General features: G+C 37.3%; 2 protein-coding genes across 3 annotated transcripts; one reads left to right on the top strand and one right to left on the bottom strand.

The window, feature by feature from the left end:
• The first annotated feature begins 4,346 nt into the window (after positions 1-4,346).
• LOC113777140 (protein NUCLEAR FUSION DEFECTIVE 4) lies at positions 4,347-6,663 on the top strand. Its single transcript, XM_027322184.1, has one exon. It carries the CDS (start codon positions 4,547-4,549, stop codon positions 6,326-6,328), a length of 1,782 nt encoding a protein of 593 aa, XP_027177985.1. The 5' UTR covers positions 4,347-4,546; the 3' UTR covers positions 6,329-6,663.
• Positions 6,664-7,849: 1,186 nt separating this feature from the next.
• LOC113761906 (signal recognition particle receptor subunit beta-like) lies at positions 7,850-11,803 on the bottom strand. 2 transcript variants are annotated; one of them, XM_027305086.1, is made up of 7 exons: positions 11,562-11,803; positions 11,227-11,384; positions 9,802-9,884; positions 9,612-9,698; positions 8,984-9,132; positions 8,762-8,893; positions 7,850-8,444 (listed from the first exon to the last, which is right to left on the bottom strand). In XM_027305086.1, the coding sequence occupies exons 2-7, from the start codon at positions 11,372-11,374 to the stop codon at positions 8,255-8,257; spliced, it is 789 nt and encodes a 262-aa protein (XP_027160887.1). In that variant the 5' UTR covers positions 11,375-11,384; positions 11,562-11,803; the 3' UTR covers positions 7,850-8,254. The 2 variants fall into 2 exon arrangements, with proteins under 2 accessions (XP_027160887.1, XP_027160897.1); XM_027305096.1 differs by having other exon boundaries at positions 11,227-11,381.
• Positions 11,804-12,793: the final 990 nt, after the last annotated feature.

Below are 12,793 nucleotides of genomic sequence, written 5' to 3'. Positions count from 1 at the left end.
AGTTTTGATGGACTACTAAGTTTTTTTTTCTCTTTTTTTTTTTTGAGAGAGTTTCAAGGTGGGAACTGGGAAGCACCAAACAGTTGTTAACTTGTCCTCCATTGAGTGGCTAGATATTGCAAGAAAACTTAACGAAATGTCAAAAAAAAATTTTATGTTTTTTGCTATTTTCCGAAAAAAGTTTTTACGTTTTCCATGAATATATTTCTCGATTACCTTTTTACTTCATATATATCAAATATCTACGGTGTATTTTTCTACAAATACTCTTAAAAATGGCAATCCAAACAGGGCCTAAATCAGAGGAAAGCAGCAACTTTTGAAGTTCAGAAGATGCCACCTCATGTAACTGATGGAGAATTTGCATGACGAAAACAACTTAACCCGACATGTTCTCCGAATTGAACGTGAAAGATCATTCAAGTCTTGCATTTTATTTTTTGTTCACTTTAGCCAGAACTACAATAACCAAAGATGGTTTGATCTCAATCTGGTCCAATCTAGTTTGCCCCAAAAGGCCTGCTCTGATGCCTGGAGACAAATTGGGCCTTGCGGGCTTTTGTGTAGGTATTTTGGGACGTCCTAAGCTAATGAAACACAGATCATAGTCTACCATTGCTCAAACAAGATCTTTTGTCAATTAAGGAAAAGGGTTCCTCTATTCCAAATTGAGAAAGCTTGAATTTACTATGCCAAATTGAACCCAATTGGGTCTAAGATCAAAGTTTCTAATTTGGGCTTCATCCTTTTTCTTCCCTGCCTGTTTATCTTATACCTTAAAGACACAAAATTTTAAAAATTAGGAAATAAGTTGGTCAAGTGGCTCTAGATTTTTATTTTGTTTTCTGTATCCTGGTGGCGGAAGGAGTTGGTGCTATCCAATCCAGTCCATGGTAGACTTCCAACTCCAGCCACACAGTTTCACTATGTCAATGAAGAAGTGGAAATTAAAATAAGTATGAATTACTTTTCTATATAGTGATAATATATACAATTTTATCATTAGATGCATGATATATAATCTAAATTTTGTATTTATGTCGTGCATCCAATTATGATAGTGTATATACTGTTAATACATATAAGATTTACTCAATAAGTATTAGTAACTAATACGTGCTATTTTCTCCTTGAGTAACGCGAGCGTGGATGATCTCCTTTAGCTGCACCAATTGGTGGGCTACTTACCTTGAATGATTCAAGGATTAGTAAGTCAAGATTGTCATTACATTAAGCTGCGTCCGTGACTATGTGTCTCATCTTATACGTATGATTTCCCTTTTTTCTTCCTCTAAATCTTGCAGTGCAATGCTTTGTTCACTAATGAATAGATATGGAGCAGATGTAGTTGAGGATTTAGTGCAGTTGTACGATTATTGTATATTGTACATAGTTTGGGGTACACTTCTCAATCTATAAGCACAACCCTGTAAAAAAAATATACCCCGAAATTATACCAAAAGCTAATTGTATCTATTCCCAATCCCTTAATAGATGAGAATGAAGGCCGCACACTACTACCATACGCCTTGTAAATTGATTAAAGGCATAATTTCATAAACCCTCCTCAGGTTTACCTCAATTACAGGTAGTACTTTTTAGATTTTAAAAATTATGCTTACCTTCCCTCAGTGCTATAAAATGACAAGAACTTCCTTTCTTTAAATAATGAGTCTAACATCATTAAGGCAAGTAATGGACTCTAAATTGAAATTACAAAATAGTAACAAAAATTAGAGAAAACTAGGAAGACACTTTTACTCAAGTTACCTCAAATTCCTTCTTGATCCTACCACCTATTCCGTAACTAAATAGCTCCATAGTCACACACTCCTTCCAACCATTCCATTATTCCTCATTCTCTACCCTAGTCGCCATGTCTTTCTCAAAAAAAAAAAAGAAAAGAAAAAGAAAGAAGACCCTCTCGAAAGAACCTTCCATGCATGGCATAAGGTGTGGAGATGGTTTTGGTGACGTTTTGAACAGAGAATTGGGGAATTAGGGTTGATAGGAAGATAACAAAATGATGCTGATCTCTAGTTTTCAAAATATTTTACAAAGGTTAAAAGGTAGGAGATGGAAGGACATAAAATGGCAAGAAATATAAGTTGCTAGTAAAGTAGTGCATTCCTATCTCGAATGATCTTGAAAGTTTTAGTGTTTTGATTTCAAGGGAAGGAAAAAGAAGAGAAGACGATTGGTGTTTAAAGGATGACAGAAATCTTTATTATTAAGATTTTTTGGCGATGGAAAATTATCTCAGTTTCCGAACTTAAAAGGTATTGTTTGCAAATACCATAAGCCTCGAGAGAGGCCTGTGAACTATGAAATTATCCCTTGATCAGATGCAGGTGTAGGATTTGAACAACTCACAGACAAGACAACTGTAGAGGGATTGTGACTGTAAGTCCCACCTTGTGACGAAATGGCCTTCGACAAGTTGATCAGGTTTCCAACTTCTTGTAAGTTTGCAAAAATGGATATATACACCGTCACCATCCCTTCGTAATTAACCAAATCCAGTAGTCACATATGTCCAGTATCCACCGTCCCAGCAGTTCACGAGAATGTTGGAAAGTATTAGTCGCATTCAGTCACCAACATCTGCAGATGTCCGTTCAAGTGTGTGCATTGTACAGGATTAAGATGCATGAGGAGCTGTCGGGCTGTCATCGTAATTCATGAACTAGTAGTGCAACTATTTTAATTTAAGGAATCAGGATCTCTTCAGTTGAATCTGTCCACCTCAATCCAATTGTTATATATATATTTTTTACAATTTTCAGTATAAACTTGCACAACTTTAATGTAATCGCAAATTATTTATATGGGCTGATAAAATTCACATTTATAATCAGCAAAGAAATCATAATATTCCCATAATGGAGATAGGGCCAGAGGTCCACAACCATTCTGTAATGCAATCAACTGATAATTCTAGCATTATGGTGCAATAGTATGCACCACCATGTTATTATTTGGTTGTCCAACTCAACACAGCTGCTGCTCACTGAGTTCACGTAATTGTCCACTAACATGATGAAGTGGAGGACGATGGATTGATAAGTCCTCCTCTGTAACCAACTACAGTTTCATGGCATTCATGATTGGCTGCATCTCCTTTCTCGAAATTATGATGAACAGAGGCGAGAAGAATCGAAATACATCCCCTGCTGCCATCACTTTCCTTCTATCTAGGATATGCAGGTCGTGATCAATTGTTTCAGTTTCTTGTGTCGAAAATAATTTCTTGGTTATAAAACATGAAAATTTGTTGTTATTTCTTTTTTCTTTTTTCTTTTTGGGTTCTTCGGAACTTGTTAGGCCTTTAAGCAAGAAAAAGTTGGAAGAAAGAGTGTGTGTGTTTGTGCCATCAGAAGAAAGTAAACTAATGGTACCCTTTAAGCAAGAGTTCCAGGATGTGCTCGTGCAATTTCCAGATCATTTTGAGACTAGGGAACTGAGGACCACCAGTTTCTTGATTGCTAAAAATTAGGCGACTAAAGGTTTTACAAGCGGAAAAGTGAAAACACACCACACAAAATTGAGATTAGTAGCCCATGGATGCTGGAAATTATCCAGAATCACCGTTTCTGGAGTATTTACTTCTATTGCCATATGCGAGTCATGTGACAAAAGCGAGAAAATTAAGGAGCAACCAAGAATGGCAGCCCAGGCTCTCTTTTCTTTTAGCTTATCCTTAAATATGTCCAACATTTCTGTCTAAGAGGCAAATCCAGCCTGGGGGCGTCATATCTCAATATAGCCCCTATCTGAAACGGATCACTGGGGGCTTTTTTGCAATTAGATTCATTATAAATTCTCATTGCCTCATCTATCATCATTAATTTATCCAAAATTTTTTTTGTTTACGCTCCCAATTTATGCTATTTCTGTTTTGGCTTCTTCTGTTTCTGAAATCTGCTCATATTTTCTTTTTTGGCTTGTTCTGCATCCAAAATCAACCCCTATCACATTTTGCGTCAAGGCACAAATGGTTGCTCCTGTCTCATCTGGGATGTTTTAGGGTGAAAAGGAATCGCCCGTTTGGGTTGCTGTTTTTTTAAGTTTTTATAGAAGAATATACTGTAATGATTCGATGTATATGACATAAAAAATTGATTAAAAATATGTTCATAAAAAACGTAAAAATTTTTGGATGAAAATTTCAATCCAAATGAGGCAGTAGATGCATCCCAATAGAAATATATATACATATATCCGCACAGTTGATGTAAATAAATTTTGGCCTTGAATGTACATTTCTTTTTTCCTTGTACAGGGTACAGACTCATTTAGTCCTAAAGACCAGTTTACACATGTGAATAGCCGAGGGGCAATCACGTTGGCCCTTGAGTTGATGACAGCATTTCACAAGGCTTCCTTTGTTTTCATTGCCCCGAGGTAGCTTCTGCAACCCCACCCATTGACCAACCCTAGCCTAAGCTGTACATTTTTGCAACTAGCCAACCAACTTTATATGTCTGTGTGCTGGTCATCTGAAATTCTGCAAGCTTTCTACACATAGTCATAGAGAAAAGGATACATGGGGGGAGCAAAAATGAGCAATAGCAATTGCACCGGCCACCGTGGAGGCCATGGGGCTATCCCCTTTGCCGTTCATGTTGTTCGAGGACGATGGTTCTCACTTTTTGCCTCCTTTTTGATCATGGCTGGAGCCGGTGCAACTTATCTTTTTGGAACTTACTCTAAAGAGATAAAGTCTTCTCTTGGATATGATCAAACTACACTCAATCTTCTAGGCTTCTTTAAGGACTTTGGTGCAAATGTTGGAGTTTTATCGGGCCTTATTGATGAGGTAGTTCCAACATGGCTTGTGCTCTTGATTGGTGCAGGCATGAATTTTGCTGGCTACTTCATGATATGGTTAGCTGTCACCGGGAGAATTGCCAAGCCAAAAGTTTGGATGATGTGCATCTATATATGTGTGGGAGCCAACTCTCAAAATTTTGCCAATACAGGTGCTCTTGTTACTTCTGTTAAAAATTTCCCCGAGAGCAGGGGAATCATGATTGGCCTATTGAAAGGTTTCACTGGACTCAGTGGAGCTATCTTGACACAAGTATACTTGGCTGTGTATGGGAATGATTCCAAGTCTCTTATTCTTCTTATTGCTTGGCTTCCAGCTGCTTTGTCGGTGGTTTTCGTGTACACGATTCGCGAAATGAAGGTTGTTAGGCAGCCAAATCAGTTGAGCATTTTTTACTACTTCCTATTCGTGTCAATTGCGCTTGCATTGTTTCTTATGGTTATGACCATACTTCAAAAAGCAGTAGCTTTCTCACAAGCAGCTTATGCTGGAAGTGCAACTGTGGCTTGTGCTTTGCTCTTTTTTCCTTTACTGATTGCCATTAAACAAGAGTGGCTAATCTGGAAGCAAAGAAACCGTCCTGTTATTTCTAGTCCTACAGTATCTATCGAGATACCGGTAGAAATTGAGCCAAAGCAGACATCGGCAGCTCAATCTTCAAGCAAAAAGATTGATGAGAATCAGACAGCACTTTGGTACCAGAACGTCTTTAAGAAGCCAAAGAGAGGAGATGATTACACTATCCTACAAGCACTTTCGAGCACTGATATGCTCGTTCTGTTTCTTGCAACATTCTGTGGACTGGGATCAAGCTTAACTGCAGTGGATAACTTGGGACAGATAGGAGAATCATTAGGATATCCCACAAAAACCATAAAGTCCTTCGTTTCACTTCTCAGCATATGGAACTTCTTTGGAAGAATCTTTTCTGGTTTCGTATCCGAAACTCTTCTTGTCAAGTACAAATTTCCAAGAACTCTAATGATGACATTTGTCCTACTCTTGGCTTGCACTGGCTATCTCCTTATTGCCTTTCCTTTCAATGGCTCAGTTTATGTAGCATCCATCATAATTGGATTCTCATTTGGTGCACAGCTGCCACTGATTTTTACCATCATTTCCGAGCTTTTTGGCCTGAAACATTACTCGACGTTGTTCAATTGCGGACAGTTGGCCAGCCCCCTTGGCTCATATATCCTAAATGTTAAGGTCACCGGACCTCTTTATGATAGAGAGGCATTGAAAGATCTTGCCAGGAGGGGAATGACTAGGTCATCCGTGAAGGATCTGACATGCATTGGAACTCAATGTTATAGGTTGCCCTTTATCGTATTGGCTAGCATTACTCTCTTTGGAGCTCTTGCTTCATTGATTTTGGTTGCTAGAACTAGAGAATTCTACAGAAGTGATATTTATAAAAAGTTCAGAGATGCAGCAGAGGCAGATGATGATCCAGATATGACATTGCCAACATCCAAAACGGCCACTTCAAAGTAAGTAAAAAAGCATTTGTGGAGATTTATTTAGTCCTGATTTGGCTGCCATAAAAGGTGAAGGAAATGATTATGCTTTTACCTTTTTCCCTACCTTCTGGAAGGTAAAATATACTGCCAACATCATGATGGGCAGTAATAGATTTTTGCCATCGGCTACAGGTTGTAATAACTACTCCATATGTTAAAGCCATGAGGTTATCTTGACCCTCAGTGTCTTTCCTCAAATCCTTGAAGAAGAGGATCTGTACCGAAGTACCAGAGTTTATTTACATCAAACATATGCAGTTGTATTGCTCCATCAGCTCAAAAGTGTAAACCTTTTCAAGATTTTGTCCAGACTAATCTGCTCGTTGTTGATAATAGAGGCCAATGAAGTAGCTCATTGTTTTGGCCGCTATGGTACAGAAGTGGCCAAGTATTCTGAATGGGATGATAAGATTCCTTCATTTGATCATATCCAAACTAGTGCTGATGAACTTAAAGATTAATCAAAATGAGCAAAAGCTGTGTCATTCAGTAGATGTTTTAAATTTTCTGTTTTCTTTTTACCCGAATTGAATATAACCATTTGGACAAAAAAACACACACACAAAACAATTTACCTGACTGACGACTGATTGAATAACAAGCCCAGGTTTTAAATAATCATATGTCGGTGGAGTTTATCAAAATAGGGGTCACAATTTGTCTGTTTGTCTGCAGTCTTTCCGTCATTTGTTTGGAATCTCTATATCGATGTGCACTACTGGCGGTGGTCGTCCACAATTTCACTATTGGACAATACACTATTGGACGTCAATTTTCTGCCATAATCTTGTGTCTCTCTATGCCCGTGGCTGATGATAGCCAGGTCCCCAAGCAGCGCATAGCATACAGCAGAAAATTTGGGATTTGTCAAATAAATCAACTTTCTATTAGTGGGATAATGTCAAACTATAGCCTGCCCTCCTTAACAATGACTTGATCTGAAGTTACATGACATCCAATCCCTCGCCTGGGTGCTTTCTTGTTTTTGAAATCTTGTGATTAGAAGTGACGCGGGTGAACTGAACGCGTCTTAAAAAAGTAATGATCATCCCAGCACCTGAAGAATTTCATCTCATGGGTTTTGGGTATCAATAAGACAATAGAAGTGAATCTTACTTGGTATTTAGATAGAATATTATTTAAAGAGTAAATTTTATATAAACTATCAGCGTACACGTTATCACGGTTGAATAGGTGACACATGAACAAATTTTGAATTTGACAGTCATAATACAATATAAAATTACTGTAGCATTTTTTTAATGATTTAATGTATAAAAAGTTAATTGGAAAACATGTACGTGATACAAGCAGAATTTTTAAAATGTCTCCTATAATTTGTACTTCCATCGGATAATTTTCGCTTGAATTCTTGCCTGCAATACTCGAAATTGATACTTCCTTATCTCCTAGTAGTCTCTGAGAAGAGACAAACCTGAAGAAAAAGCAAAAAACCAAAAAGGCCTCTATATGGCCAGTGCCAAAGCACAAGGAATTGCAAAAACCCAATTTCTGATGATGTCCACTGCAGGAGTTACATTACCAAATCCATGCTCTAAATACTGCAAGCTCTCAAGTACACATGCTGGAAAATTAGAATAAGAAGCTGACTAATGATGCATATCATTCAATTAGGTGTCAAAGAATAAGATGTATGTCACTCAAAAGGAAATTCTTAGCGGAGCTACTCAAGCATTAGGGTGAGACATATTTCCTAATAACTGAAACAAGTGCAATGATAAAACACTTTCGGTGCACCATCATTTTCTCTTCCCTAAACTTGAGCCACCTCACCCGGTCAAATGTCCTTTCTCTCACCCATATCTCCAGCAAATTAAAACGAGGATGTACTTCTTTCACATCGAAGGAAACCACTCAGGGTACAACATGGATTCTCCAATCAAGGCTTCACAAGATTTCTAATGAAGTCTTCCAACTGACTTATCTCACCAGTTAAACCAGAAGCTTCTCCAATGACGACTTTGTTGTGACACTGGGAAAATGCAAAGGCTTCACCAGGTGTCCCAAGTGTATATTCATCAGTGACATCTGCCTCAGATACTGCTGTTCTTGATGTCCGAAGCTTGTCACTAGATCAGCAAGAAAATTAAAAAAACCACAACTCAGGTTCTGAAAAATTTAGCAAATAGACGATCAATGAAGATGAAAAGTCATTAGTGAAATTGAAATTGCTATTAAGTGACACAACTTAGTCACATCAAAATAGGCAACAGCATGCAAAACATTGCACAGAAATAATATATATATGTATTAATCTGAAACCACTTGATCAAGTTGGTGCATGAGATGGTTTTGACAGCCAAAGCTAATAATCATAGAGAAGCTACCCAGAACAAAATTTGAATTTAATTATTAAAAAGCCAAACAACAGATTTGATGAGCTTACATTTCTTTCTCCAGCTGTTTTCTGATGAAATCCTTTGTGTGTGCGGTGACTTTATCCACCTTGTTGCAGAGGATGAGAAGTGGAATCTTCCTCTTTACAACACTTGCAGCTGTAAGAACTTCATAGAGATACCTGGGCACATACCAAATAAGAAATACTAATACATTGGTATCTAGAATAAACACTGGTAAGAACAAACAACGCAAGGGCGGATTTAATTACTCTGAGGCAGCACGGCAGTTAGGTAGGAATTCCACAGCATCAACAACAAAGACAACGCCAGCTGCTTGAGGCAAGAACTCATCTAGTTTGGCTCGAAGACGAGAATGCCCAGGAACATCAACAATGTGAACAGGCTTTATCTTGCCCTTCTGCAAGTCCAGGATAGTATCTCCATTAAATGACACTTCAAAACTTACAAGGGAAATGGAAAATAATGTTGAAATGATTCCATCTCACAATATCTAACTGGAGAATCTACTAGATGACAGGTCAACTATCTTATGTTATTGAAGAGAGAACAACTAACATGTCTACATGCACCTTCACTATCACCAATGAGATGGTGACACATATTTTTCATGGTTTATCAAGTCAGATATTATGATATCTTTAGCACTTTCTGTGTTGTATTATCTAGACCTAGAGAATTTTCTATTCCTGAGATAAGAATGGGCAATAAGAGCTGACAAGGATAGAAAAAAAGTTAATATAAACTGGTGTGTTTTCTTGTGTTATTGACAAGATCAGATATCTTCTCAGTAAAAACTCAGCAGCAAGCATCTCCAGTGTCCTAAATGTATCTGAAGTTTCTTTATGCTCATGCATGCTTCTGGCGTAAGCAGGTTACCTTAGTTGTCTCAGAGTGCAGTACAAAGGTGCCTTCATTAGGTTCCATAGATGTCACAGTACCCAGATGAGAGGAGCCATCACGGAGCTTTGATAAAGGCAACGAACAATATGTCAATAGTGAAACACATCAAGTTAATGAAATTTAACACCAAGAGGTACCAGGCGCCCTAATTATACTAAATTCTTACTTGGTAAAAGAGAATGGTTTTTCCACTTCCACTGAGCCCAGTGAGCACAATGGTATTAGATGTTTTGCGTTTGAAAAGTTTAACTGCAATATCAACAAGATATGTATAAACTTCATTAGCTTCTGTGCAGGAAGAAACATTGCAAAAGTAATAAATATCACAAGAAAACATGCATCCTCCAATCAATCAATGCTCATAGACGTGGGGAAAAAAGCATTTATCATAGCAAATGATAGGCATCAGTTTTTAATTTTCTGCACAGAGTAAGTCGATATACTTGAAGTTATTACATGCTGGAAAAAACTATTCACTGAAAAAAGTGGGCACAAAGAGCCTATCTAGTTTCACCTAATGCAATGCTAAAAACAAAATCAAATGCCTTGTTTCAATCATATCCATAATTGCAATTTCATGCTTCACACAACTTCTCTTCACCAGAGACAATTTACAGTAGCCCAGACAGACAAATTAATGTTAAATGTGGCACAATCTCCTCTTTTGAAGATATGAGCCGTTATGGTTAAATCTAACTCAAACTAAAATAAAGGTACGCTTGTGGCCCCTCAAAGAAATCAAATAGGCCAAAAGAGCACATTATTATCAGAGCAGCATGCAGCACATTGAAAATATATGATAAGCACACTCACGCACACAGGGCTCAGATGTACACACTTGTATCCACAGACATGAAAGTTTCTTCTGAATCTCATAAGTCGATGGAAATCTACTGTATGGTAACTCCACCATGCATTTACCAGAACCAGAAAAGCTACATTTGGCAATATCATTAACATACACCATTTTCAGCATAACTAAGATGGTCTATAGGGCACACCAACAAACATAAATGAAGCAACTCTAAATCAGCAGATACGCTCCCCATCGGCAGGTTAAAGGGAATAAAAAAAGGTTCTAACTAAGCAAATACTTATAAGTATGCGGCCGTCATGCAAAAAACTGAAAAATGAAAATTTCATCGTCAACCAAACTGTTACCATTGCTAAACCTTAAGTAGGTGACAGGCCAGATAGATTATATCTTGCACCCTAATTTAAACCTACAGTTTCCAGCACTAATTACACATATCAAAACTCTAAATAGCATTCATTTGCATTTTAAATAAATAGTTTGATCTATATATCCGTAACACCACTTGCTCAACCTTTAAACCTAAATTACAAGAATAGGAAAATATGCCTTTCATGTTCCACTGCCTAGTTTGTGATCAATTTAACCGGTTTTGCAGACTGCAAATCTCATCAAGTACAACAGCGCTTTAAAGTCACACCCTTTAATTGTTAAGGCGTCGTGTAATAAACATGCAGGAAAATTGATATAGTTCATTCAACAAATAACTTTAGGGTAGCAGAATAAAGTACAGCAGAAAATTCCAATAAGCAAAGCACAAAAAGAAAAGGATATTACTGAGTATGAGTAAAAGCATGGTGAACACGACTACGGCAACGGCGACATAAAGTTGAGCTGGTGATGTCCTCTGAATCAATAACTGAGCTTCTCCTACCCATTTCTGTACATGAATCTTCACTTCTGTCTCTATCTTTTCAAAGTCCATCTCTCACCTACTAAACATACACCACCAAAGAATAGGGATTAATCTGCAATTCAGATTGCAGTTAAAAAAACCCTAGAATTGATAACTCTCTGCTTTCCTATCTATTAGGGCAATTAGATCCCAATTTCAAATTCAGTTCTTTCAAAACGACAATAAAGAGGATTTATGAGCATGCTATATTTTCTACCTCGACAAAAAGGGGTTGAAGTTGAAGGAAACTCCGATGCCGACGGCGGAAGACAATCTGCTCGTGCTGGTGAAATTTCAACCGAAAACAAGTTGGGAAGTTTAAGGGAACGAATAATGGGGCAATGTTGGGGTGGTGGATTTGGGGGAATACGGCAAAGGAGTAGTGTTTGCGGAGGTTGGAGGTGGAGGTGGAGGTGGAGGTGATGAGTCTGGTGACAGTGGCCAGGACCCAGTAGAGAAAAGATCACAAACGGATTGGTTTATTTGCCCCAGTTACCCAAACCCGTTTCTATTTAATATTTCACCCTCTATTTTTGAATTTTTTTTTGCAAGAATCTCTTTGTCCCTCCAAACAAGTTATAAATATTTATTGTTACGGAGGATTCAGTATAGAAATGCGACATAAAACCGAAAAGTTATACTAAGAAAGTTGTATTTTGTACATAATTAAATCTAGTACTCGCAAATGATATAAGTGATCCTGTTAAGGGACGATTAATTTCTTGTTAATGCATCCAAATTACTCATATGCACTTCGGAGATTAGTCAAATTTGTGCAGATACTTATATGTTAAATCTAGCAGCAATTATGGCACAAAATGACACAATGAAAAATATAAAAATTCGTCATTTTTAAGATGATTTTTTGCTGACAGTGCCTTTTAACGCATTTGTTAACACACCTAATATTCACCTAATTTACTATATATATACACATACAAACAACTATTATCTTCTTTTACATTTATATATTTTTCTTATTTAATCTTATCTACCCTCCCTTGTATTTATTTATTTTTTCTAATTAATCTCATATTTTAAAAATTCAACACAAGAAATATATTTTAACGACTGCCCATAAAAAAACCGTTTTAAGATTTATTGACTAGGGAAAGAAGGAAAGAAAGGGATTTTGTTGTTGAAGATAATAGTGACCCTAGTGCTCGTATTCCACGATGAAAGCAGTCAAGGTTTTGGACCATGCATGTTAGGAAAGTAAGCTGCTGAACACAGAATTCTTCTTCTTGCCATTCATCATCAGATGCTACATTTGATATTCATGGCCACCTTTGGCCATATGAAACACGATAGCCTCTCTCTCCTCCAAGATCATTATTACTTAGTTAAGCAGGAAATGTGGAAGTTGGTTGTTTGGTAATATTGGCATTAAAATTTCAGCATTAAGTTCTTCTGACATTCTTCTGCCTCTCTCCAAAAAACCATCCAGCA

This window comes from Coffea eugenioides, chromosome 1 (assembly GCF_003713205.1).
Source record: "Coffea eugenioides isolate CCC68of chromosome 1, Ceug_1.0, whole genome shotgun sequence".
NCBI classification, from domain to species: Eukaryota; Viridiplantae; Streptophyta; class Magnoliopsida; order Gentianales; family Rubiaceae; genus Coffea; species Coffea eugenioides.
Note: the sequence above shows the minus strand (reverse complement) of the source record. Positions and strands in the feature narration are given on the sequence as shown.

Excerpts from the sequence above, each read along its gene's own strand:
- LOC113777140 (XM_027322184.1), top strand. The coding sequence starts at position 4,547 with ATGGGGGGAGCAAAAATGAGCAATAGCAATTGCACCGGCCACCGTGGA.
- LOC113761906 (XM_027305086.1), bottom strand. The coding sequence starts at position 11,374 with ATGGACTTTGAAAAGATAGAGACAGAAGTGAAGATTCATGTACAGAAA. Across the intron at positions 9,133-9,611 it reads TGCACTCTGAGACAACTAAG|AAGGGCAAGATAAAGCCTGT; the intron begins GTAACCTGCTTA and ends CTGGACTTGCAG. Across the intron at positions 8,894-8,983 it reads AACTGCCGTGCTGCCTCAGA|GTATCTCTATGAAGTTCTTA; the intron begins GTAATTAAATCC and ends GTATGTGCCCAG.